At 34.2% G+C, this 24,503-nt stretch overlaps 1 protein-coding gene across 3 annotated transcripts in view; it reads left to right on the plus strand.

The window, feature by feature from the left end:
• The window catches only part of LOC128227629 (excitatory amino acid transporter 2-like), a 54,090-nt gene extending 30,977 nt beyond the window's left edge, over positions 1-23,113 (plus strand). For all 3 annotated transcript variants that reach the window (XM_052938339.1, XM_052938340.1, XM_052938341.1), the window contains 7 exons: positions 125-332; positions 8,555-8,820; positions 10,962-11,088; positions 12,065-12,298; positions 13,704-13,898; positions 16,372-16,506; positions 16,784-23,113. In XM_052938339.1, the coding sequence (XP_052794299.1) occupies positions 125-332; positions 8,555-8,820; positions 10,962-11,088; positions 12,065-12,298; positions 13,704-13,898; positions 16,372-16,506; positions 16,784-16,997 (1,379 nt within the window). In that variant the 3' untranslated portion in view covers positions 16,998-23,113. The remainder of the gene's footprint in view (positions 1-124; positions 333-8,554; positions 8,821-10,961; positions 11,089-12,064; positions 12,299-13,703; positions 13,899-16,371; positions 16,507-16,783) is intronic.
• Positions 23,114-24,503: the final 1,390 nt, after the last annotated feature.

Genomic DNA, 24,503 nt, shown 5'->3' on the forward strand with positions numbered 1-24,503 from the left:
TTAACAGAGATGTTATTGCAAACAGAAATCCCATTTATTCAGATTTCATAATATCCTACAAGAAAAATTATTCTAGACTTGTTTTTGCTTTCTTTTTTTTCTAAATATGAAACTTTGTTCGCAGGTGTATCGTCTCTCGATGCCAAGGCAAGCGGCCACATGGGCATTCGAACGCTGATCTACTACTTCGGGACGACGTTCATGGCAATCATCATCGGCGTTATTCTTGTTGTCACCATTCACCCCGGTCAGATGGACCTGAAAGACAAGCTTGCTGTTAGTAATGTGGACAGTCGCCTCACCGGAATGGACGCTTTTCTGGATCTTGCCAGGTAATTGTGCGATGAAGAAAAAAGTGGTGTACATGTCTATATCTTAAAAGCCAAACTGTTACCAGCCATACACTAGTTTATTATCCCCTGCTGAAAGACGGAGAAGATATAGTAATGGTAGTCGTGTGTGCGTCCAGGCCATCTTGTCTGGAGCACAACTTGAAAAACTTGAAAAGTCCTTGAGGTATTAACTTCAAACTTTATATACAGACAGATTTAATTTAGGAGAAATGCAGTGCCCAAGAACCATAACTCTGTGTGCAGTATTTTTTATTTACTGCCCTTTGTTAATTTTCTTACTTGTGTTTTGTCAGGAGCACAACTTTGAGGTATTTACTTCATACTTCATATTCAAATATATCTAATTTAGGAGAAGTTCATTGCAAAAGAATCATAACTCTGGGTGCAGTGTTCTTTGAGTTAAATTATTTCCAATGTTTAATTGTAATCCTTTGTCATAAGGCAAAATGGATATTGTTCTTAATTCGGTGGGGGTTATGGCAGTCTGTGACTGCTCTTGTTAGACCTAATTATTTTCTTGATTACTGACATTTTGTGCCAAAGACAGTCCTATCACTAGCCTGGAAAAAATGTTTATAACTGAAATACTAAATATTCAAATATCAGACAAAAACTTCAAATCAAATAATTCAAATTTAAAAGTTAACAACAATGTTGTTTATCACGTTGTTAACTTAAACAAAGTCCTGAACAATCAGCCCAATATATGTTGTAAAAATCATGTTTCGAGAAGTCAAAATTATTTGTGTAGAAATGAAAAATCTATTTGTTGAATAAATATTTACCCATTTCTAAATTCTTAAGGGTGCACCAGCTCCTTCATTTAATGCATGAAGCTATTTTGAACAAAAAAATCAAAAAATATATTGAGATAAAATGGATATGCTCTTGAAGTTGAATGTGAACCATAAAATCAAATGTTTGTAGAAAAGGTCAGTAAATAAGAGACAATTCATATTGTACTCATTATAGATATTTTCATGTTATCTAAATAAAGAAAGCATTGAACGGTTTTATTTTTAAAAGCAGATTGTTTAGGCAGGTTGTTGAATGACGTATAAGCATTTATACTGTGATTGCCAACCCATTATCGACAGTGAAATCTAGGCTCTGACCATTGTCTGGTTGGCTACTTTGCACATATTGATGTAAACAAAAACATTCAATAGGACTGTATGGTTTAGCAAGTATTTGGTTTATCTAAACAGAATGTATTGAGCTTTAAAAAAAGAAGAAAATCGCTGGAAAATGATACAGCGTTGCCCTTTAAAGTAAAAAGAACGGGTTTAAAAGAGAGCTTCGTTTTTCAATTAGTTTAATAGGCATTTTGAATAAGTTTTAGGGATAATACAGCCTTTTCCGCAAATGCCAACCTCTAAAAAAATTTGATTTATAAGATGGGTCTAACAATTTGTAAATGTCAGACACAATTTGCTATGGTTATCTTGTAATATATGAGAGCTCTTTTGTAAGGAAATACCAGATCAGTTTTACCTTGTCTGTTTTTTGAAGAGAAAGTCTTGGCATAAATGTGATAGCCATGGTTTCGATATCAGCGATATCAGTGTTGGCAGCTTCAATTCATCCAAAAACTTAAGCAATCCTAGTCCTTAGCAATAAATCATAACCATTCAAGATATTCAATGAAACTTGGTATACCTGTTGCCAGTAACAATATGCACATGTAAAGCAAGGCCCATAATTCTGGCTGTGATGATTTTGAAGTTATGCCCCTGGTTCTATATCAGAGGAGCTCAGGCGTTTGCTCCATGGCAATCTTGTTGAACCAATGGAAGTTGGGTTATTGCGAAAGCCTTGATGTGGTCTCATCAACTATTCAAGATATTACCATGAAACTTGGTATGTATGTTACCAGTGACAATACGCACATGTAAAGCAAGGGTCGTAACTCTAGCCTTAACATTGTTGAGTGATACCCTTTGTCCTACTAAAAAAACAGCAGAGCATTGTTGTTGGCTTTGCTGCACTCTTGGTTAGCTCCTCTAGGCCTGTATTCATAAAACAGCTGAAATTTTCCTAACTTAAATCATATTCCTAAGTTAAGAATCTCCCTTGTCATATGATATAATAACTCATTAATTTCTAAAATACTTTATATTTTGATTAGTTTTATGTTATATGCATATTTTAAGTTAAAAACAATTGTATTAATCTTAAAATTTGACTTTGAAATATTTTTGAAATCGACTTAAGTTAAGAAATGACTTAAGATGTTTTACTTATACCGCCCTTGTTTTACGAAAACAAAATGATATTTGAATGAAACTTGGTACACATATGGCCAGAGACAATATGCAGATGTACATACTGCAAAGTTACATCCCTTGTTTGACTGAGAAAATCCTTTACAGATGTAGTAAATTGAATTCACTGCCATACCGTTGTCTGTCTGAAAACATAGAATGTCAGTCCAACAATATTTGTTTTATCATTCTTGTTAGCTCCTCTATTTATCAAAGAAGTTGTGTCATAATTATTTTCGATGTCATTCTTATCATCATCAGCATCGTCAGTGTTTAAAGAAGTTTTGTCATATTCTTGATGTAATTTTTTACAGCATCAGAATCATCTGTGTTTAAATAGTTTATTGAAGGCTGAAACTTCTCTTGAAAACAGTTAGATTCTATTAAGATGGCTTCTGGAATTTTACAAGATTTTCGATGGGTACTATTAATGGTATTGTACTAAATATTTTATGTCAGCAAATAAAAACATTCCCTTACGTGGCGCATTTTGCAGAAATGGAACTGGGTTTTGGGATCATTAACATTTCTAAATCGAGGGAAAACTTTCAAAACCTGTAGTCAATTATTTGAGTTGCAATAAAACTGAGATGAAATTTTAACTGCTTTTGCTCACAAATGTCAATCTTCGTGATAGCTTAATTTAGTTAATTCCCCTCAGAGGAACCGTCAATTCAATTTTACGAAGCGTCGTACTGTCAATATGTCTGTAGTTTGACTGACAAGGCATTTCTGGGAGTAAGTAATTGTTCCATTATTGATAGGACATTAGTTCTCCCCTGATTGTAGCAATTTAAGGTAACTTGATTTCCACAGACACTTTCAGGAAAGGATCATTCTTTTGTCTCTGGATGACGATCATGATGTTCAGTTGATAACTTTACTTTCACGGACAGACACTTTTAGAAAAAGGATCATTCTTTTGCTCTGGATGACGATCATGATGTTCAGTTGATAACTTTACTTTTACGGACAGACACTTTTAGAGAAAGGATCATTCTTTTGCTCTGGATGACGATCATGATGTTCAGTTGATAACTTTACTTTTACGGACAGACACTTTTAGAAAAAGGATCATTCTTTTGCTCTGGATGACGATCATGATGTTCAGTTGATAACTTTACTTTTACGGACAGACACTTTCATAAAAAGGATCATTCTTTTGCTCTGGATGACGATCATGATGTTCAGTTGATAACTTTACTTTCACGGACAGACACTTTCATAAAAAGGATCATTCTTTTGCTCTGGATGACGATCATGATGTTCAGTTGATAACTATACTTTCACGGACAGACACTTTAATAAAAAGGATCATTCTTTTTCTCTGGATGATGATCCTGATGTTCAGTTGATAACTATACTTTCACGAGGTTTCATGTTTTCGTGCATTGCATTTATTATATTTTAGGAAGGAATTTATCTACACTAATATTTTGAATGTCCCTCAAGAGACAAGAACAGAATTTTGAACTAAAGCATAGAAGTATAGAAAAAATCTTAATGTAAATTGAAATATGTTGCAAAACAATGAGAAAATGGTCTTACCCCCCAAAAAATCCACTGAGAATTTTAAAGGCACACAATATACAACAAGTTGATGCCATTTTTTTTTTTCTAATGCTAATGCATTATTATGTTTTAAACTCATTTACAGTTAATAATAATAATAATAATTTGTCCAATCAGGTGAGCATGAGGGCCATCATGGCCCTTTTGTTTGTTTTTATCATCAAGATCAGTGTGTTTACCACGTGATAAATTGTGTCATAAATGCTACATCGGAAGGCAATATTTTGCTTCGATTGAAGACTTAAAACAATGATAATTTTTCATTTTCTTTACCATTTTCAATAAAACATAGCGCAGTCTATGCCGCTTACAGAGCCCTGCCTTTGGTCTTTTACCAAATTTTGATTGAGAGTTAAGTTTCTTATAATAATACTTCCACAAACCTTTTCATGATATGGCTGTCTGACGGAGCACTGTCAAAACATTGTTTTAGAAACAGGTTTGTCGAAGTGTTTGATGAAACTTATCACCTTATCAAACTCTGGTTATAAAACAAAGGTGGGGCTCTTTAAGCGGCATAGACTGGCCTATGTTTCATTTAAAATGATGTAGTAAGCGAAAAGTTACCTTTGATTTTAGTCTTTATTTTAAGCAAAATATTGCCTTCCGACGTAGCACACATGACGTAATTTATCACGTGGTATACACACACTGAAGATTAAAAGAGTAAAACATGATACTGCATAAAATATTTTTTTTTTTTTTTTGCATCAACCTACTGTGAAATCATTAATGTTCGTGGGGCATTAATGTTCGTGGTTTTCGTGGGTTGGGTGATCCACGAATTCAAGATCCCACGAAATATAAACCCTTTATTCACTTTTTCAATTGTCTTGTTACCTACATATTCTAGTATATTATTTACAGAGGTCGCAGTATACAGTGTTAAAACCTGTCTCACTGTATAACTTACGATCATTATTCTGTTAATATATTATAACTGCCTTTAACAAATAATGAACCAAATCAATTAAATGTGTTTTATGCAGCAAATGACAGTTATAAGCACATGTTTAAACACGTGCTGTTAATGAAAATCTCCAAGTTTACAAGATGTGCGTGATGAGTGCCTGTACTCGATTTTTTTATTTAATGAAATCATTAATCGATTACTTGTATATTGAAGGTTACTAAGCACCGAACGTGACAATATACGCACCTTTTCGGTGTTTTCACAGTGTGCAGAATTCTGAATTGGCATTCAATGGCTTCCCCTATCTGTATTTATGATCAGGGTACATCTTCTTTTATTACCTTTATTCCCAATTAAATCGATAAGTGACATGGGTATATGCACTAATTGGCATGTCTTACCACATTAGCGAGTGTCATAAACCGAGTGACGCAGAAGACAGAAATCACGGGCCAGCGCGTGGATATTATGCAGACGATCTAGGACGATCGCATCTTCGATTTTTTTTTTTCAAAAATGAAAATCCACGAATTCAAGTACCCACGAAATTGTTTTTTTTCCGCAAACCACGAAATTTCATGCCCACGAACATTAATGATTTCACAGTATATTTAGGCCCTTTAGAGCAACTGACGGATCTGTCCACGCGCAGCTTGCGTTGACACTGATTCTTTGATGTAGTATGGTAACAAAACAACACAGATGAGATTAACTGAGGGAGTAGAAAATCCATTACTCTTTCTTCCAGCAACAAATTGTTCCTTGCTATTTTTACATTAGGCCAGACTTATATAATTATTATTTGGTGTTCATGCTCATGCCTTTGCCAATGGGATTGCTGGACAGATTCATATTTAAACATTTAAAAAGAGTTCTGACAACCAAAAATTATTAATTTTGGCTTTATCACAGTGACACTCTTATTAATAAAATCAATACATAAACATGTATAACAAACTTAAAATTTGAGTGTTAAACCTTGAACTACTTACTTAGTAATGAATTTATGGAAAATATTAATTACTGATAACACGATCGTACCCGTGTATTTAATGGGTTAAAACGCATAAATTTTAAATGACTGGTGATCCCTAAAAGATTTACTGTGATGAACTATTGTCTCATAAGGTAGAAATACCGTGTTTTCTGCACCTTTCTTTCAAGTGTAAACACGGTATCTTTCATAAGAATCGTTGTTTTCGATATTTATTCATCCTTTTCGGTAAAGAAAAACAATTGTTTTATTTGTAGTACATTATTTGAGAGTAGTTAAGTAAAAGTGCATCTTTAAGAGGGCTGTTGAGAGGCTAGTGCATACATGTCAGCTAGTCAAGAGGCATTGTGTGCAATTTATATAAAGATTTTTGTGTCAGATCAGCAGGCTACCGTAATTGTATTAAGAAGACCAAAAATAACCCCTTAGAGTTACATAGATATAGTTTGGAAAAGATATAAGAACATCTCAAGTGTTGTCACTTGTCAGTGAAATATCTGTACAGAAATAGTTAACTTGACAGAGAGGATATATACCGAGACACAAGACCCGGGTTCTTAGTCTGTAGGTCAATCAGGGCAGATTAAGGATTTAACATAGCAGGGGGCCCACTTAAATGGTGCGCGATTGGTATGAGGCCCCTTCCCCAGGTGCCCCTACATAGACGCTAAACATGGCAAGGGGGATTTTGGGCCTCCCACACTAATATTTTGGTGATTTTTGTCTAAAACAGTTGGGGAAATTTATGCGTAATTTGCACTGTCATAAATTATTGACTTCAAATGTTCATGGGAAATTTTTAGGGAGGATACTAGATTTCCTTCAATACGATCCCTGGTATAGCTTTGAAGTATCAGTTCTCTTCGTATCTTACAACATTTTGTGTAAGAGTAGGCCACTTAGAAAATCTATAATAAGGTTGTAATTTCATACAACTGTAAATAAACAATGTATCTAGAGACAGTAATTATGAAATGAGTATGATGCATGGTGAACACTTCCATCATAATCTTATGTTAGGTAATTTGCAAGTCTGGACCTAAAGTAGTCATACGTTTGTTTCTTGCTTGAAGATAACATGTTGTGGCAGGATGTAGTAGTAGTGACAGAGCGTGCCCTTGAATAATAATGAAAAGTTTCTTTTTACAGATTTATTCATATCTATGTATGCAATATCATGATATAATATCATGTGATGTCATAAAACATTTTGGGAAAATTTTATGATAAAAAGCATGCCCCACTTATATTTGAACTATTAATGGCAGTATTAGTCAGAGATGGAAAAATATAATGTATAAATAGTAATAATTTTGTTATAGTTAGATGACATGAAGTAACATTTTAATGATTAAGAATGGGCAGAGTGAGCTTAGCGAATGAGCCCTTCTTTATCATTAAAATATTACTTCAGGTCATCTTACTGTCTGAGAATTCTACCTCATTGACTGACACATTTTTAACGCAAAATCTGACGCAGGGAGACTGTATTGGATGAGTTGCAGTAGTGGGCCCTTTAACAGTTGAAATTCTTAATAATTAAGCCTTTAGAACTCTGCAAATCTGCTATTTCATTGGCTAAACATGTAGGTTTTATTCCGATGTTATATAATGTCCATAGAGGATCTCACTCGAGTGGTCTTTTTATATAGAATTTGATAAACAAGTTTTCTAAATTTGATAAATAAATTAAGCCTTGGCTTGGCTTTTAGAAAATGAGTTTTTGAATTAAATCATATTATATCATTAATACTTATGTGCCAATTTACAACTTGCTAAATACATCAGTCGTTATTTATATATAGCGCGGCCATTTTCAATGCTATTTATAAATGACATAACGTTACACTTTTTGGATAGTTATTTCACTAGTTATATATGAAAAACATATAATGACGTATTTCATGATGGTGACATCATTTATAATTGTGATAAGTACATATATATAAAACTTTTTCCACCATTTGTAACTGCTTCCTCAGCACCCCAGCAAATTCATTACATAAATGATACTCTGGGCAAATTGGCTAGCGACACTTCATAAAGCTTGAATATTCACAAGCATTTTCCGAAAAATGAAATAACTGTTTACAAATGGAAAGAATCTTCGTTGTAAAGAGATATCGGCAAATTTGACAAAATATTTAATGTCCTGTCTAAAACGTTTTGAAAGCTGCGATCTCATTAGATCATTTAAATCTGAGATTTCATCAGTAGCTCTTGGCCATTTCCTTACAGTATAAAGTGTGTCTCATGCGGTTTATCAAGCAGCTGAATTTCACGGCATTTATTATTCATTAGTACAGTGTTTTTCACCCCATGGTATCATACATATGTTATGCATATGCTTGCGTGCCGAGGATGCTCTGACAGAAACTACCACCATGGTTGAAACTGATATATTTATAAAACAAAACTAGATTGCTGTTTCCCTATTTTTACTCTTTGTTAATTTCAGAAACTTTTTCCCAGACAACCTGGCCCAGGCCATGTTTCAGCATGTGAAAACTGAGTATAAAAACGTCACTGAGCACAGAAAACGTATCGAGCAGATCAACGTTACTGACGTTGTTGCTGGCACAACCCTCATGGTGAATACGACTACGGGTCTGCCCCTAAACGTGACCTTGAGCCCCATTGGAAATGTGACGAATGTGATTGTTGAGTATACGGTTGAAGTTGAGAAGAAGGGACTGCAGTTGGGGAATGGCATTAACGTCCTCGGTAAGGCGGCATTATCATGATATCTTCTAACAGAAGTATAATCTTGAAAAATTGATGACACAAGTGACATTAATGTTCTTTTATGGCTGAATTTGGCTTCTGATAAAAATATAACTCTTCTTTAAATGCTGATTATGTTTTGGCTTCATTATTCTTGTTGTGATGCACATAAGTAATAGCTTCTTACAGTTTAAGTATACCATAAATGTCCTATTCAACGTTCATGCTCTGATACGACAGGCCTAGGGTCTTTTTGTGGGTCTATTTTACGATTCTGCTACATGAACAAAGCATACCTGAACTCTAAACCTCCTCCCCCCCCCCCCCCCCCCCTGCATGTACAGTAAACCCATACAATAAAAGTGATTATGTAGTAAGATAAAAGTAGACAACTATTCTAAGTATTGCTTTGATGTTCCACCAATGTAAGTAGAAAAGGAATAAATTTGAGTTCAGTTTTATATTTAAAAAAACAAACTCAAACTGCGATGTTCTGGAATATTTATTGACGATTATTAAATCAAATTAGTGCTTTTCGTCTTGAGTATAGATACATTTTCCATTTGTTACGAGGAAACAGACATTCCACATTCTTGCCAAAAAGTTGTGTATATTGATATATTGAAGCAACATGTTCAGTGGACCATTTTATAAATTTACACACCAGTGCTTGTAAACAGCAACGTTGCAGCGTAAACTGATCCATAATTGTTAAAAGCGTAGTCAGTTTTTCTTATTTTTGACTATATACATGACAAATAATTATTATTTGAAGTGGATTTAAAAAGTTTACTATTATAGGGAAAAATGGTTCTTATTTACAAAACATTTTCGCATCCGGTGCGTTTATTAGGACCTTTACGGTAACTTTTATATATTGATGATGCAACTGGCATAAATACCATCGGTAAAGGACGCATTTTGTAATGGCTTCTGAAGGAAATATGACTCCGAAATTTTGCAATTAATAGCATTTATGTCTTCAGTAAGGACCATTTTTATATTAAATGGCTGCTAGTAGAAATATGACTCTTAAACACTGATCAGATGCCTTGGTTTCAATGTTCCTGGTAATGACAAGTTTTCCTTTATGGCTAGTTGAGAATATTTATGTAACTCTCAAAAATTAGCCGTGCGTTGGCGTCAATTTCCCTGATAAGTGTTGTTTTCATAATCATAGCTTTTAACAGAAATATAACACTTAAGTTGTGCCGATGCATCGGGCTTCATTTTGATTCTCCTGGATATCTAATCTGCTAGTCTCTCAGCATTTTAGTTAACATGATATTTTTGACACCATAATGTTAATTAGTTTTTTTTGGGGGGGAGAGGGGGGCAAATCAAACCTGCCTCCCCTGGATGGGCATTCAAGTGTGTTTCCATTTGACCAAGGATCCGCCACTAAATATTAAACTTATTAGTTCCATGACTTGTGGGGTGGGGGGGGGAGTTCAATCCTGGCCTTAACTGGATCTATGAACAATGCAGCTAATCGGATTGCTCGCTAAAAATAACTTATCTATAGAGTGAATGGAGTCAATGATGTATGACCAGTTGCATATTGAATACCACCCTTGGTCTGTATAACACAATTGGAAGCACTCTAATGTGTTATAGTGGCTATCATGTCTGGCAAATCAAATCCAAACGTATTTGGATGTTATCCAAAAAGCAGTTCAGACTGAATTCCAAAAAATATTTTTTTTATAAATAATGAAAAACTTCAGTAAGAGGAGATAATTGATATTCTAAATTAATACTGTCTGAAGAGTGTCCCCCTTAAGTATTAATGTATTGCCCCTAAATAAGGGGCTAGTCATGACAGTCTAAAATGGGAGACATAATTATATGTAAACCACAGTAAGTGAAAATGACATTTATTCAATGTAAAACCTAGTATACTAAACATGAGTTTGACTTAAAAGGACATTTTTTGAATGTCAAAACTATTTACTGAACACAAGTTTGACATCCTCGTAACATATAATTCGCATATAATTCACGGCTAGCATACTAGGTGTCGATCAACCGCCAACATTAGTGTACAAACAATCCAAATTTATAAGGTAATTTAATGGAAATACAGCAAGGCAGGTTAAATTCAAATCACCAAATAAAAAAAATCTCCAATTTCATTTCAGGTTTAATCTGTTTCTGCGTTGGGTTTTCCATCTACCTGAGCAAGATGGGAGCGGAGGGTCAGCCAATGATCGACTTCTTTAACATTCTCAACGACATCGTCATGAAACTTATCATGCTGGTCATGTGGTAAGAAAAAATGATAATATTACACACTGAACATTTTCATTCTCAAATGAAAGCTGATTTGAGCATTCTGGGATGGTATTCAATATTGGTCTTAATTGGATCTTAGAACGCTGTAGCTAATCAGATTACTTGTTAATACTGTCCAATAGAGTGAATGAAGTCAATGAAATATGACCATAAGATTAACTTAAGTTGCATATTGAATACCACCCTAGGACGTCATTTGGGCCTAAAATTCCAGATTGAATATTAATAAATGGATATTTATTGATTGAGTTAAACAATACATATAAATATTTCACTTCCAATTAAATGAATGTAAACTTCTTAATCCCATTTACTAGCTCTGCATGAACACCTTATTTTGAGAAATGTAATAGAATTGATAAAAAGAAGTATAATTTGATAAGACATACGAGAAGTTTCACTACCCCCTTTAGCTGGGACAGCTATTTGAGTCTTGTAGTCTTAAAGGGACTAGACACAAGATGATATTACTGCAGGTAAAAAAAAAAGAAATTGTCAAAAACTAGCATGAAAATGATATCGTTGTGTATAACACATTGAATCTTGATTACTGATGTATCACATTGCTTACGACACGTAGCTTTTAAAGTTTTTCGTGTATTTTTTCCAATTTGAAAATTTACTTAGTTTGTTTGCCACATAAATCCCAGTTCATTTAAAAAAAAGCATTGGTATATTTATCTGTACTAATCATGTGACTTCCACATGCTAAATGTACACACTATTAACTGGGAAACCATTATGCGCTTCTTTTAAACGGGTCAATTCAGCTGAGACAGCGACAATCTATGATCTTAATCGTGTAAAATGATATATCATTGGCCTCATAATAGCTTGTATTGACATGTCGAGTCTTGTTTTCAGGAAATACTGTATTTGCCAATTTTTTAACCATCTGGTGTCTAGTCCCTTTAAAAAAAACAATTAAACACATGTGTATTCCTTATAGGTATTCCCCTGTGGGTATCATGTTCCTTATCTGCGGAAAGATTCTGGAGCTCGAGGACATCGGAGCGGTGGCCGCACGCCTGGGACTCTACATTGTCACTGTTGTATCGGGCCTCGTGGTTCATGCCTGCGTCTCGCTCCCACTCACCTACTTCATCATCTGCAGGAAAAACCCACTCAAGCTGTTCCAAGCTGTGTTTCAGGCTTGGATTACTGCCCTTGCTACAGCATCTAGGTATTGGTGGGGTCTTGTTTGTTTTAATAATAATATTATTTCTGGTTGCAGTGTTTGTATACCACGTGATAAATTACGTCATAAATGCTACGTCAGAAGGCAACATTTCTTTTTCAAACGAAGACTTTAAACAAAGATAATTTTATTATTTCTTCACCATTTTAAATGAAACATAGCGAAATATTTCGGTCCGACGTAGCATTAATATGGCACAACTTATCACATGGTGTACACGCACTGGATTTGAATGATACTTAATTTCTCAGATTAAAATTTTATGCTATGATAATTAATTGCATGGTTATATTAATATGCCCACCACTTGGTGATGGGGGCTGTATAGGAATCACTTTGTCCCATATGTACGTCCGTCAGTAGGTGGGTCCATCCATCTGTCCTGGGACATCGGGACAACTGTATTTTCCTCCATAAGTGCATATATTTATGAGGTATTGACTTCAAACTTCATACACATACTGACAGTGTTGATGAGAAGTGCTGTGCAAAAGAAACACTATTTGTGTATGGTATTTTTAGAGTTACAACTTATTGCCCTTCGATTATTTTAATACTGTTTCTTTTTACTTCTTTCCATTACTTTATTTGTTTTTGAGGTCAACTTAATAAAAAACTGCTATGCTGTATAAACTAAAACGAAAATTTCATGCCTTATTTCACAGATGTTATAGTTCTAATTTTTATATGATAGAGCTTAGAACCATTAACTTAATTGATGCCTTCTGGCCGACATCAAAGATCATTCATCAAGCATAGATAACTCTCAGTGATACCGGTACTTTAAATTACAATGAGGATGGCGATGTTGGGATATTAATAACATCCAGTGATAGCTGAAGTTTTTAATATATTTTTTTATTTTTTTTTTTATTTTTTCTCCGTGATCATTACTATTTTCAAATAAGATATTATTTACTTAAAGTTTCATGTAAATAAAAGAATGTTAACATATTACCACAGTACAAGAACACCAAAAATTGATTTCTGAAAATGTGCTTTGACACATTGAAGACTCAATCACATAGACATTGTGAGAGTCTAGTAGTTTTGACTGCTGGACATGCACCATGCTGCCTAAAGTAATGGTCGCAATCAGAATTTTTTTTTTCAATTGAGAAAGTTATTTTAAAAACTGTAGTTTATTGCTGTTTTAAGGGTATTAAAGGTAATTTTCCCAAAATACTTAAGCTTGAAGGATGACCTAATAGATGTCCAAGGTGCCCTTTCAGGAGGGTGTAATAAATAACGTGTTACGGTTGTGCCCTTTTTTAAGAAAAAAATACCATGTTCACTTTGTCAATCCTGGAGAAAACACTCAAGACTGTTCACTATGCATAGAAACTCCAGTCACTTAAATTATAATATACAATGTTTTCCATTTCCCTAGCTCGGCAACACTGCCAGTGACATTCAAGTGTCTTGAAGACAACATGAATATTGACAAGCGTGTCACACGATTTGTACTGCCAGTAGGAGCCACAATCAACATGGACGGGACAGCCCTTTACGAGGCAGTTGCCCCGATCTTCATCGCTCAGATGAACGGCATTGAACTCTCCTTCGGGCAAATACTCACTGTCAGGTATGTAGGCCAGGGATATGTGGACTATTAATACTACCATAAAACATTGTGTATAGGACCCTATCATATATAGGTCGAAGGCAAAAAAATGCGAGAAAAATCAAGAGAAAAAACTTAATGCCACTAATGGCATATATAGAACACAGTGAAAAAATGTCGAAATCGGCAGCCGCCATGTTTGTTTTGACGAATTTTATTGAATCATAATAATGGCAAGGGTTATTAAGTAGTACAGCACATGTACCTAAATGATAAAATATATTGAAACAACAATAGTACAAAGCACATCAATAGTTAATTGCAGTGCTGCATTAAATAATAAATAAACAACATTTTAAATCGGTCATCCCAATGTCAAAAGCCTAATACTATATATTACAAAACGCAGGCATTTTATTTATGGGAATTCTGGGGGAAAAAGTTTGTCTCATACACAATGATTCATGGTAATATGTGTTTTTGTCTTGGATTTCTTTTTTATTACTTAATTGGCCCAATTTTTCAGAACTTTTATAAAGTTAACAACATGATTAACGACATCGTTGTTAACTTATAGACATCAAAGAGTTGTACAGCTGTCTTAAAGATTGTTTCCACTACTGCATATAATAAGTTTATCCATTCAACTTACAGAGCAGTAACGATTTGAAAGTTAACAAAGATAAGTTTAACAATGTTGTTAACTTTAGCATTGTTCTGAACAATCAGCCCAATGTTTAAGCGTGATGAAGTGGAAAATACACTGCTTTAATTTTAAGGCTTTAAGAATGAAGAAATGTTATTTGTTTGAACACATTCAACACAAGAATACTAATTTTTATCTATTTAGGTATTTAAACGATACAAAATGTAGTTTAATTTTGTGTACAGTAAATACAGGCAAAATGTATATCTGCTACAACCTTCCATTGCATGTTTTAAGCCCAATACTTAGGGAATAAGATGTTCGTTGGTGATCTGTGGGTTGGTATCAAATCCATTTCTTTGCCTTAAGTCATAAAGTGCATCTTGATGCAAGCAACAAGAAGTGATAGCTTCCCAGTGATGAACTGACTAACATATTATAAAAAAAAAAATGCTTATCCCTTTATGTATGTTTCTTAATAAAAAAAAATTAGTTCCCTTTACAAAAGCATTTAATTTTGATGACAAACGTAATATTTCTTTCATTCTAACATAAATGAACTATTACGTCCGTTGGTTATTATAGAAGTAGATTTGTGTATGCATACTATGCCACTTTGAGATACGTAATCTAATAACCCATTACTTAGTAGTGTTTGAAAATCGGACTCCATTTGCTATCCATAGTCGAATCGAATCGGACCAAGCATTTCGATTTACTATCGGACAAATAATCGAAAGTTCATGATAACAGTAAGCAATACATTCTTTATACATAGTATCATCATGATCATTTAAATGGTTAAACCTGAGATCAGTACGTGTGATGCTATAGTCATGCCATTTGCAACAGTATGTAAATTTCCATAACGTTTTTTTGTCTCAACTCAACGAAAACATAACAACACAATAAATACTAATAATTGCACATTAATTGCGAATTGATGCACACCCCGTCAAGTAAGTTATATTAGCGTATTATCCATGTAAATGCATATTAAATATTTGTGAACCAGCTTAACATTCAATAAACTGTTATTTTGAACATTTCATTAGAAAATCTTAATTTCATAAAACTTTCACAAAAAAAGTAAATTAATGAATTACAAACGATACTAAAAAGGTTTTAAAAACAGAATGCATCGAGCCGGGATCACTGGTAAGACCGGACCCACTACACCATAGAGACAGGTTATTGAAGAAGGTTTTATGAAATATATAAACAAATTAAATACAGTTTGTAATTTTGGGAGAGTTCTTACGCAAAAGTGTTTACATGCACCGCATTTGTGTGTAAGAGAGTGACCTCCCATGTAAAAATGACTTCAACGAGAATTTACCGGAAACAAAAATTGACATTTACTCAACATTTACCACAACACAAAAATATGTAGTTACCGGAAGTAGCATTAGTGACATTGATTTTGGACAACCACTATCGATAGTCGCCGACATAGCATTGTCAGCGACGATTAATGGATTGTACTCGATTATCGTTTCATCACTATTACTTAGTATGCATTTTTATCAGTTTCCATATTTTGAGTTTCTATCATGCATTGTTTTAGACAGAAATTTAACAGGTATAAAATAGAAAGGTTCATTCTTATGTCAACACTTTCCTTATAGATGATTGCATCAGGGGTCGTATTCAATTACCATATTAGATCTACTTAAGTTTAACATTAGAATCCGAGTGTTTTGATTGGACTGTAAAAATAACTGGCCAATAGACCGAATGGAATCACTGAGGCATATCTAAAGATAAGGATAAGAATTATATTGAATACTGCCTCAGATATGATTATATGCTCGCTATATCTTTTGCTAATCCTGTAATACTTTTCAGCTTGACAGCCACATGTGCAGCTATAGGCGCGGCAGCTATTCCAAGTGCGGGCCTCGTGACAATGTTGATGGTGCTAACCTCCGTCGGACTCCCTGTAGAGGATGTCAGCATTATCCTTGCTGTCGACTGGTTCCTGTGAGTAGTTTTAAAGTTTTGTAAAAGGTTTGTCTCCCCTGAATTTCGTTATTGCATGTTAATAGTAAAATACCGAAACATCAATCTACTATTTTGGTTTCGTTATTCTTGCTGCTTCTTTGTTTGTCCCTCTAAATATGATTCAAGTTATCAGTAAATCTCAGATTGGGTGAATTTTCAAAGATTGGGTAACAAGTTAATGCAGGTGACATCATTATTTTAAGGGTTATGTTTCTTGTTTAAAGAGGATTGAAATAACTCCCATGTTCTATTTTAGTGACCGGCTAAGGACGAGCGTAAACGTTCTGGGAGACAGTTTTGGTGCTGCCTGTGTGGCGCACCTCAGTCGCCATGAGTTACAAGAAATAGATCGCCACCACCAGGCTGTTGAGATGGAAGAAATTGATGGGAGCATGAAGGCAAATGGTGGGGATAATGTTACGTCACAGGGCGCAGATGGTGGGGAACTTTATCCTGATCCCAATGCTTGAGGATTTTGATCGAATTGACCTTTATCCTAATCTGAGAGTGTGAGGACTTTGTTCGAATTATAATTAACTGTCATTGTGCTAAGAATACATTAGGCCACAATTAATCAAATGGTTTGTTTGGTTTCCGTATCCATGACCTGAATTTTTTATTAGCATCGCAAGTGGTCATTTTTAGCTCTACTAGCCAAAGGCCAGAAGAGCCATGGCGCGGTGTTCGTCATCCGTGCATGTGTCTGTAAACAATTGCTTGTGAATGGGGGTAAAGTCTTAATAGTTTTAATAGTATCTTAATCAAACTTGTACAATAGTTAGATAGCCATGAGAGCTTGGTTCCTTTCTTAAACCAGGCAGGTAGGCCCATGCATTACTGGATTATATCTCACGAAATTATCAGAATTGCTATTGTATCAAATTAAAAAATTACAGTCTAAGGGACACAACCTGTATTCAGTCACTTAAGTTGGTTTTATCTTTTTAACTTCCTTCGCTTCGTTAAAGACTTAAGAGAGACAACCTGTAAAGACTGCGTGTGGTTGGTTCTCTTCCTTCCCTTTGTGAACTATCAGTATGTTGTCTCTTTCTCATACATACATACTCTAGATTGAAAATGACCATAAGAGCCATGCAAGCAGAGCATGGGGCCCTCATGGGCCTCTTGTTTATTTTATTCTCATAACCGAGTTTAGGAGTATAGATGTAAAGAAACAACACAAAGAAAACACCTAAGCAACTCAACAATACATAAAACTGTGTTTAGGGTAACGCCAAACAAGCTATATATTAACTGTGGCCTAAATTAACGCTTTTTATGTGCATTGTTTACATGATTTTTTCATGTAAAACAATTATAACTCTGTGAAATTAGTCACTGTTGGTGTTATGTATGTACATGTACCATTAATGGAACTTCAATAACTGAGCGACTTCAAATGCAAAATAGACTTAAAGCATTAAGATTTGATAGTTGTAACACATTTACGTTTTCAAAAAGAAAAATATGAGAGATTCAGACCCATGTTAGAAAATGAAGATATATATAGATATAAACAAATGTTTAGCTTAACTTTGTTAATTCAGTCAGGATTTGTAATAATGGTTAAGGGTTATTATCATGCGTTTACCAAAGATAAATTGGCGTGGAGTGTCACAGACCCATATATTTTGTAAATGCATACTAATCTTTAACCAACTAAGTGTTATTAATTATATTTTGTCTACTGATTCGGCCTCTATTTAATGCTACAAATTGACTTGATTAAAGCTAACTGCAGACTTACCAAATAAAATGGTCCACAAATTTGAAAATACTGCATTCACATTGGAAAAAATATAATTTTGAACACTAAAAGTTTCATGGAAGAAGTGTAATACAAAACCTGTATGGAAGTAAATGAAAGTCGGCTTCTCTTAACAGGGATTGATATTTGGCAATGGATGAAATTTGATCATGTAAAGTCATGTAGGTGTGAGATTTCAATGTTGTACTCATTTGTTTGTGAAAACTACTTGGAGTGTTTTTTATAGTGGTTCCAAGTGGAAATACGTAGAAATAGATTAATCATGGTTGTGACCTCAGTGTTTAAAGTACAGTTAGTTGTTTACATTTTGTTTTTGGCGTGTTCTTAGTTTTATAGTTACATGTGTGGTCTTTATTCTGTTGACCAAGCTTATAAGAAATTTTCATTATTGTTTGATCACTCGACTACAAAATAAGACTGTTATTTTCTTTCTATTTAAACTGCCATGAACTGTTAAAAAAATAAATTGATCCGCTGTAACTGCATTGAATGTAAACGCTGCACTGGTTTGATTGTCCGGTTTGCGCAGTGGTTAGCGCACTTGCTTCTCACCTTGGTGACCCGGGATTGATTCCCGGCCTAGGCGCCATCTCAGTTTGGTTTGTGGTCACAGAGCTGGACAGTAAGGTTTCTTGCGGGAACTCTGGTTTCCCCTACAACACAAGACCTATGATGTAATAACTTGTTTAACAAGCATTGTAAAATAAATCGGTTTAAATCAATTAAAATTAATGCTGCACACTTGAAATTTATCCCAATAAAAGCATGCTTGCATGTTATTTATGACAATCAATTTGTCAGGGCGGGACTCAACAGACTGATTCAAAACAAGTCATGAATGTCTTTACTTCAAACCATGGTTGACATTCAAATACATGTACAATGATGCCAATAAAATTATTGACTGCTGCCGCGTTTCATTCGCAGATAATGCAATCACAAAATAACTTCAAGCCTGTGTTTAAACTGATGTGTTTATATGATTTGGGTTGGACATGAGCACAATAAACGCTGTAATTAATCGGTCATTGATCTTATTATTATAAACAACTTTTTATTTAATAGCTTTGTCCATAGAATAAAGTCCTATGCTGTATGTCCAGTAATTGTAAATGCTCAGATAAATTAAAATCATTCCAATGAGTATAGCACTTTTTCAAATATTCAAGGAAAAGAAACTATGAAAATATTTAACCAGTTTTTTTTTTAATAAATTAAAATGCATGTGTATGCATTTATTTAATAACATCAGAAATGAAAGTAATTTTAAACATGCTCTTTAGAAATGGTAGATACATGTACAAAAATATATTGGGTCTTTTAAAAGGCTTTTGATGATGGTATTAAAAGTATTTTCAATACTCATTGTAAATTTTTGTATATATTCAATTTAAAAATTATTGATTATGTAGAAAAACATGTACATCGAAAACTATTTTAATAGAAATACTTTGTAGGCATTTTAAACTTGTTATTTTGTATGATTTTATACGGTTGTTGTGCATATTCCATGTATACATTTCCCATTTTTATAAAAATTTCATCACCATTTATTAAGTACTACAGTCAAAACTCGTTGGCTTGATTTCGCTAAGCTTGATTTCCTCGTAAGCTCAAACTGGATGTGAGGACTGATTTTGTTTCATTCTTTGTAAGCATTCCTGCTTGGCTGGATATTCGCGAGGCTCGAAGTATTTTGGTTGATCCCTTTGATATCGAGCCAACAAGTTTCGACTGTAGTTTCATAGAGTTAAATCAGTATTGAGAACACTGTGACTTCTTGGATTTGTTGTATTGTCGGTGACTGCAACATACGGATGCTTAGTGTTTAGGCTCATGTCTCTGATAATGGGATGACATGACGGAGTCACAATTAATTATTTAGAATGGCTCTGGCAACCAAAAGTCCATGAATTAGATTACAGAACTGCCAAATTTTCATTAAGTCATTAATCAGTTTTACTAAGTGAGTTATTTAGAAGCTCACATGTGTGTTCTGACTAGTTTAAAGGCATTTGTATGGCATATCGCACTGAACACTAAGAAAGTGAACATTTATTTTGGTCGTCTAAACAATTAGTCGGCATTGGGCTGCGCCTGGCTTGCTGACTTAACCATTTAGAAGACTGAAGATAAACACTTTCTATTGCTTACCTGTTCTAAAATGAGTATTGTTTTTTTCTAGTATCTATTGTGTACATTGTTGATGTGTTTACTTTGTATGGTTATGTTTGTATGATGACTTTAGTACCTCCTAGTGGACCTTATTCTCGAATACCACTTTTTGCCACGCTAGACACTGCATCGTTTCAGCTGGATACTGGTATATCTGCTCCGTTTCAAACAAATAAAATCCAAGTTTCGAACTATCCAGTCGTTGTTGAGATTTTAGTGCAAAAATCGGCTAAAAACGGTATCCCCCACAAAGGATTATTCTACACTTAGTTGATTGCAGAATGAAACAAATACTGGTTAATCTCTGGTCATGGTTTTAACAATATTCCGGCCTTAAGTCTTCGGAATGATTGCTTAAACTATACTCTAATCCAGAAATTCTACCTCTGATATTTTACTGTAACAAAAGTACATAAAATTCATCTTTTGACACATTTTGGACTACCAATCATTTTTATGCCCCCACAAAGTGGCGGCATATAGGGTTGCCCTTGTCCGTACGTACGTACGTACGTACGTACGTACGTACGTACGTCCCGAAGATTGTTTCCGATCTAATTCTTGAAAACCGTTTGTCCAATCCTCACCAAACTTTAAACACATGATTGTGACCATAATATCTTGATCAAGTTCGATAGTCATGGAAATCGCTTTAGTCATTTAGGAGTTACGGCCCTTTTTTGCCAAAAATTCCCGAAGATTGTTTCCGATCTAATTCTTGAAAACCGTTTGTCCAATCCTCACCAAACTTTAAACACATGTTTGTGACCATAATATCTTGATCAAGTTCGATAGTCATGGAAATCGCTTTAGTCATTTAGGAGTTACGGCCCTTTTTTGCCAAAAATACTTCAAAAATATATGTTTCCAATCTAATTCTTGAAAAGTATGTGTCCAATCCTCACCAAACTTTACATACATGATTGTGACCATAATATCTTGATCAAGTTCGATAGCCATGGAAATCGCTTTTGTCATTTAGGAGTTACGGCCCTTTATTTGCAAAAAAAGACTTGAAAAATACGTCCCGAAGATTGTTTCCGATCTAATTCTTGAAAACTGTTTGTCCAATCCTCACCAAACTTTTAACACATGTTTGTGACCATAATATCTTGATCAAGTTCGATAGCCATGGAAATCGCTTTAATCATTTAGGAGTTAGGGCCCTCAGATTATCCTGAATAATCATTATGGCTTATTTTCTGTGACAAAAAATCGAAGTGGGGGCATCCGTGTCCTATGGACACATTTCTAGTTAAAGTTAGGAGTCATATTTATGTAAATAACACCAAAATAAAAATAAAACTGTCAGCATTCATATAGTCATAGTAACGTATGTAAAATATACTGTATGTATATGTAACTTTGGTTAAAGCATTTTTACCCATCACACTATATTAGTTAGTAGTTGTTTTTAATTATCTTATCTTTAGTATAATTATGTAAATATGTAATAGCTGTATATATCTTACCATTTACACATTACAATGTCATGTATGTCCCCCGTTCCTTTGTGTTTATTTCACACAAATCATTAAAGATTTTAAAAGCCATTATTCAATTATTTTTTTATGAAATTCATTACTGGCATATTTATTTTTAATATTGTTCTAAATTTTTACAATAATTTTTTTCAATTTTTCATATTGAGCAATTTTATCTTTAACAGCAAAATGTAGCGGGTTCTGCTTTAGTTTGAATGGTATTTTTATTTTTAAAGTTGTAAGTTTCGGGTATGCATTCAACAAGACCTTAAATTGTATATCTACAAATGTATAGCCAAATGCTTACATTTTTGGATCATTTCCTTAAGCGAAAGGACTTAAAGTGGGAAATCCACATCTCCAAATTTTTTCAAAGCAAAGATCCTTATAATAGATTCCTGTCGCATGATTGTCAAATATCAAATTTTGGCGCCAAGCTTTAACATTTTGTAACAAGACTTTGAATTGCTGTTACTTTTTTTACTTTATATATTTTGAAAACTCTGAAAACTTTTTTATGGTTTAAGAACATATTTGTGAAAAACTAGTTGAAAATGTTTAATATTACCACCGAACAGACAATTTCTCTCCCATTAAGTGTACTTCAGTTGTTGTTTTCCTGTACTCTATGGATTTCAATGTTTGATGGGTTTTTTCCTTATACATATTTTCTTATATCATTTTATGAATTAAATAACGATTGGAAAACTGTTCAAAACAGTGAAATTTTGTACATTAAATTAATGAACATTTTAATAAATAAATCATGAGAAGCAAAAAACAACAGCCTAAAAAAATATTTTGCCACATTTTAAACCAATCAATTGAATGTTAATTGCTTGCATTTAGATGTATTTTTTTTCAGCTGTTCATAATTGAATTACTCTTCCACCAACGATGGATCTGCCTGCTTATAATTTATTTGTCATTCATTTTGTTAAACTTTTCTTCATTTCATTAGATCCAGGTACTCCCGAGCAGGTCAGAGAAATCTGAGACTTATACAAGGCACCGTAGAATATCACTGATTTTCTTAAAGGCTTTTGCAGGATTGAAATACATTTTTCTCATCAATTGAATGTTGTATGTATACATGTACTGTACTGTAATGACAATAACTTGTTATACAATGTACAAATAGTTAATAAAATGGTGATTTAAAGTGGAGCTCTTCTCGTTTTTTATTGGCAGTTTCCACAATCCGACAGTTTTTAAGCCCAACAGTTGTTGTTTATTGAAGAAATAGAGTGGAGCTGTCATCGACACGTGCAAAAGCTGATTTGTCCTTGACAATAACGGGGAAACCTTTTCTATGCTCCTGTAGGAGGGCGGTTGGCATATTAAAATTGCACTGTCAGCCCTTCGCGTACATCAGTCAGTTTTTCTGTGTCTGGGCTGTTCCTGTCATGTAAGGAGGTAATTTAAAATTACTTTGCACATGTGTGCAATACATAAAGACAAAAGACCCACATCAATACCTCAAAAGTCAAGGCCATTCTGGCAATGTTGATCATTATGAAACCGGCGCTGCTAAAATGCACATTCAGTATAGTTGGTCGTGTCCGAGACTTTAAAATAAATTGTTGGGTACATGAATGCAATGTCACACATGCAAGACCCTGTCTGTAACCTTGTCATGCTGAGGGATTTAAAAAAATACTCTTGGCACATGAGTTGGTACGTAAAGACGCCATGTGGCATGCAAGACACATGTCCCTTCCTTAAAGATCAAGGCCACGCTTACATGCTTATCATTATGGAATGCTGCATATATTGCATCGTGTGTAGTGTCAAGGTAGTATCTTTGTCATGAACAAAGAAAATTTAAAATTGCTTGGCACAAGTGTTTGATAAACAAAGGTCATGTGACTCGTGCAAGACCGACGGTCATACCTAAAAGTTGAAGGTCACACTTACTTAGCACATGTGTTTGGTACAAGACCCATTCATTATCTTTTACCGCATCTCTCCTCCTCACTTACCCAACCATCTTTGGAGCCGGCATATGCTTATAATTTATGATAGTTTTTCCTGATTTATTACTAATATAGTAATAACAAATTGCATAATCCATTGTACATGATGACCCTTCGGGGGCTTTTGTCACTTTAAATTATTGTTACAGCTCTTATTCAAGATATCCTTTAATATAAAAAACTGCTTTTACATAAATACAATGTACATGATACCACTCTTGCTATACTACGCTCATATGTACATATATTAAGAAGAAAAATGGATGCAAGATTATAATTATATACATTCAGTGTTCAACTAAACGTATCCACTTAGCAAAGAGAGCGAGCACAGAAGGGCTGGGTTCATTTAAATACAATTGCAAATACAATATTAATGGTAAGGATCATCTATAAATGTAACCTACCAATGATTTGGTTTGTGCACACTGACGTTTTTATAAACTGACCTTGACCTTGACCTAAAACACTGTAGGGGTCATGTACCCAAGGGCAACCTATTACAGCTCAAGTTTCATGGACCTTGGTCAAACCATTATTGACACTAGCAGATTGAGGATGGGGAGAACTCAG

Source organism: Mya arenaria, chromosome 3 (genome assembly GCF_026914265.1).
Source record: "Mya arenaria isolate MELC-2E11 chromosome 3, ASM2691426v1".
Lineage (NCBI taxonomy): Eukaryota > Metazoa > Mollusca > Bivalvia > Myida > Myidae > Mya > Mya arenaria.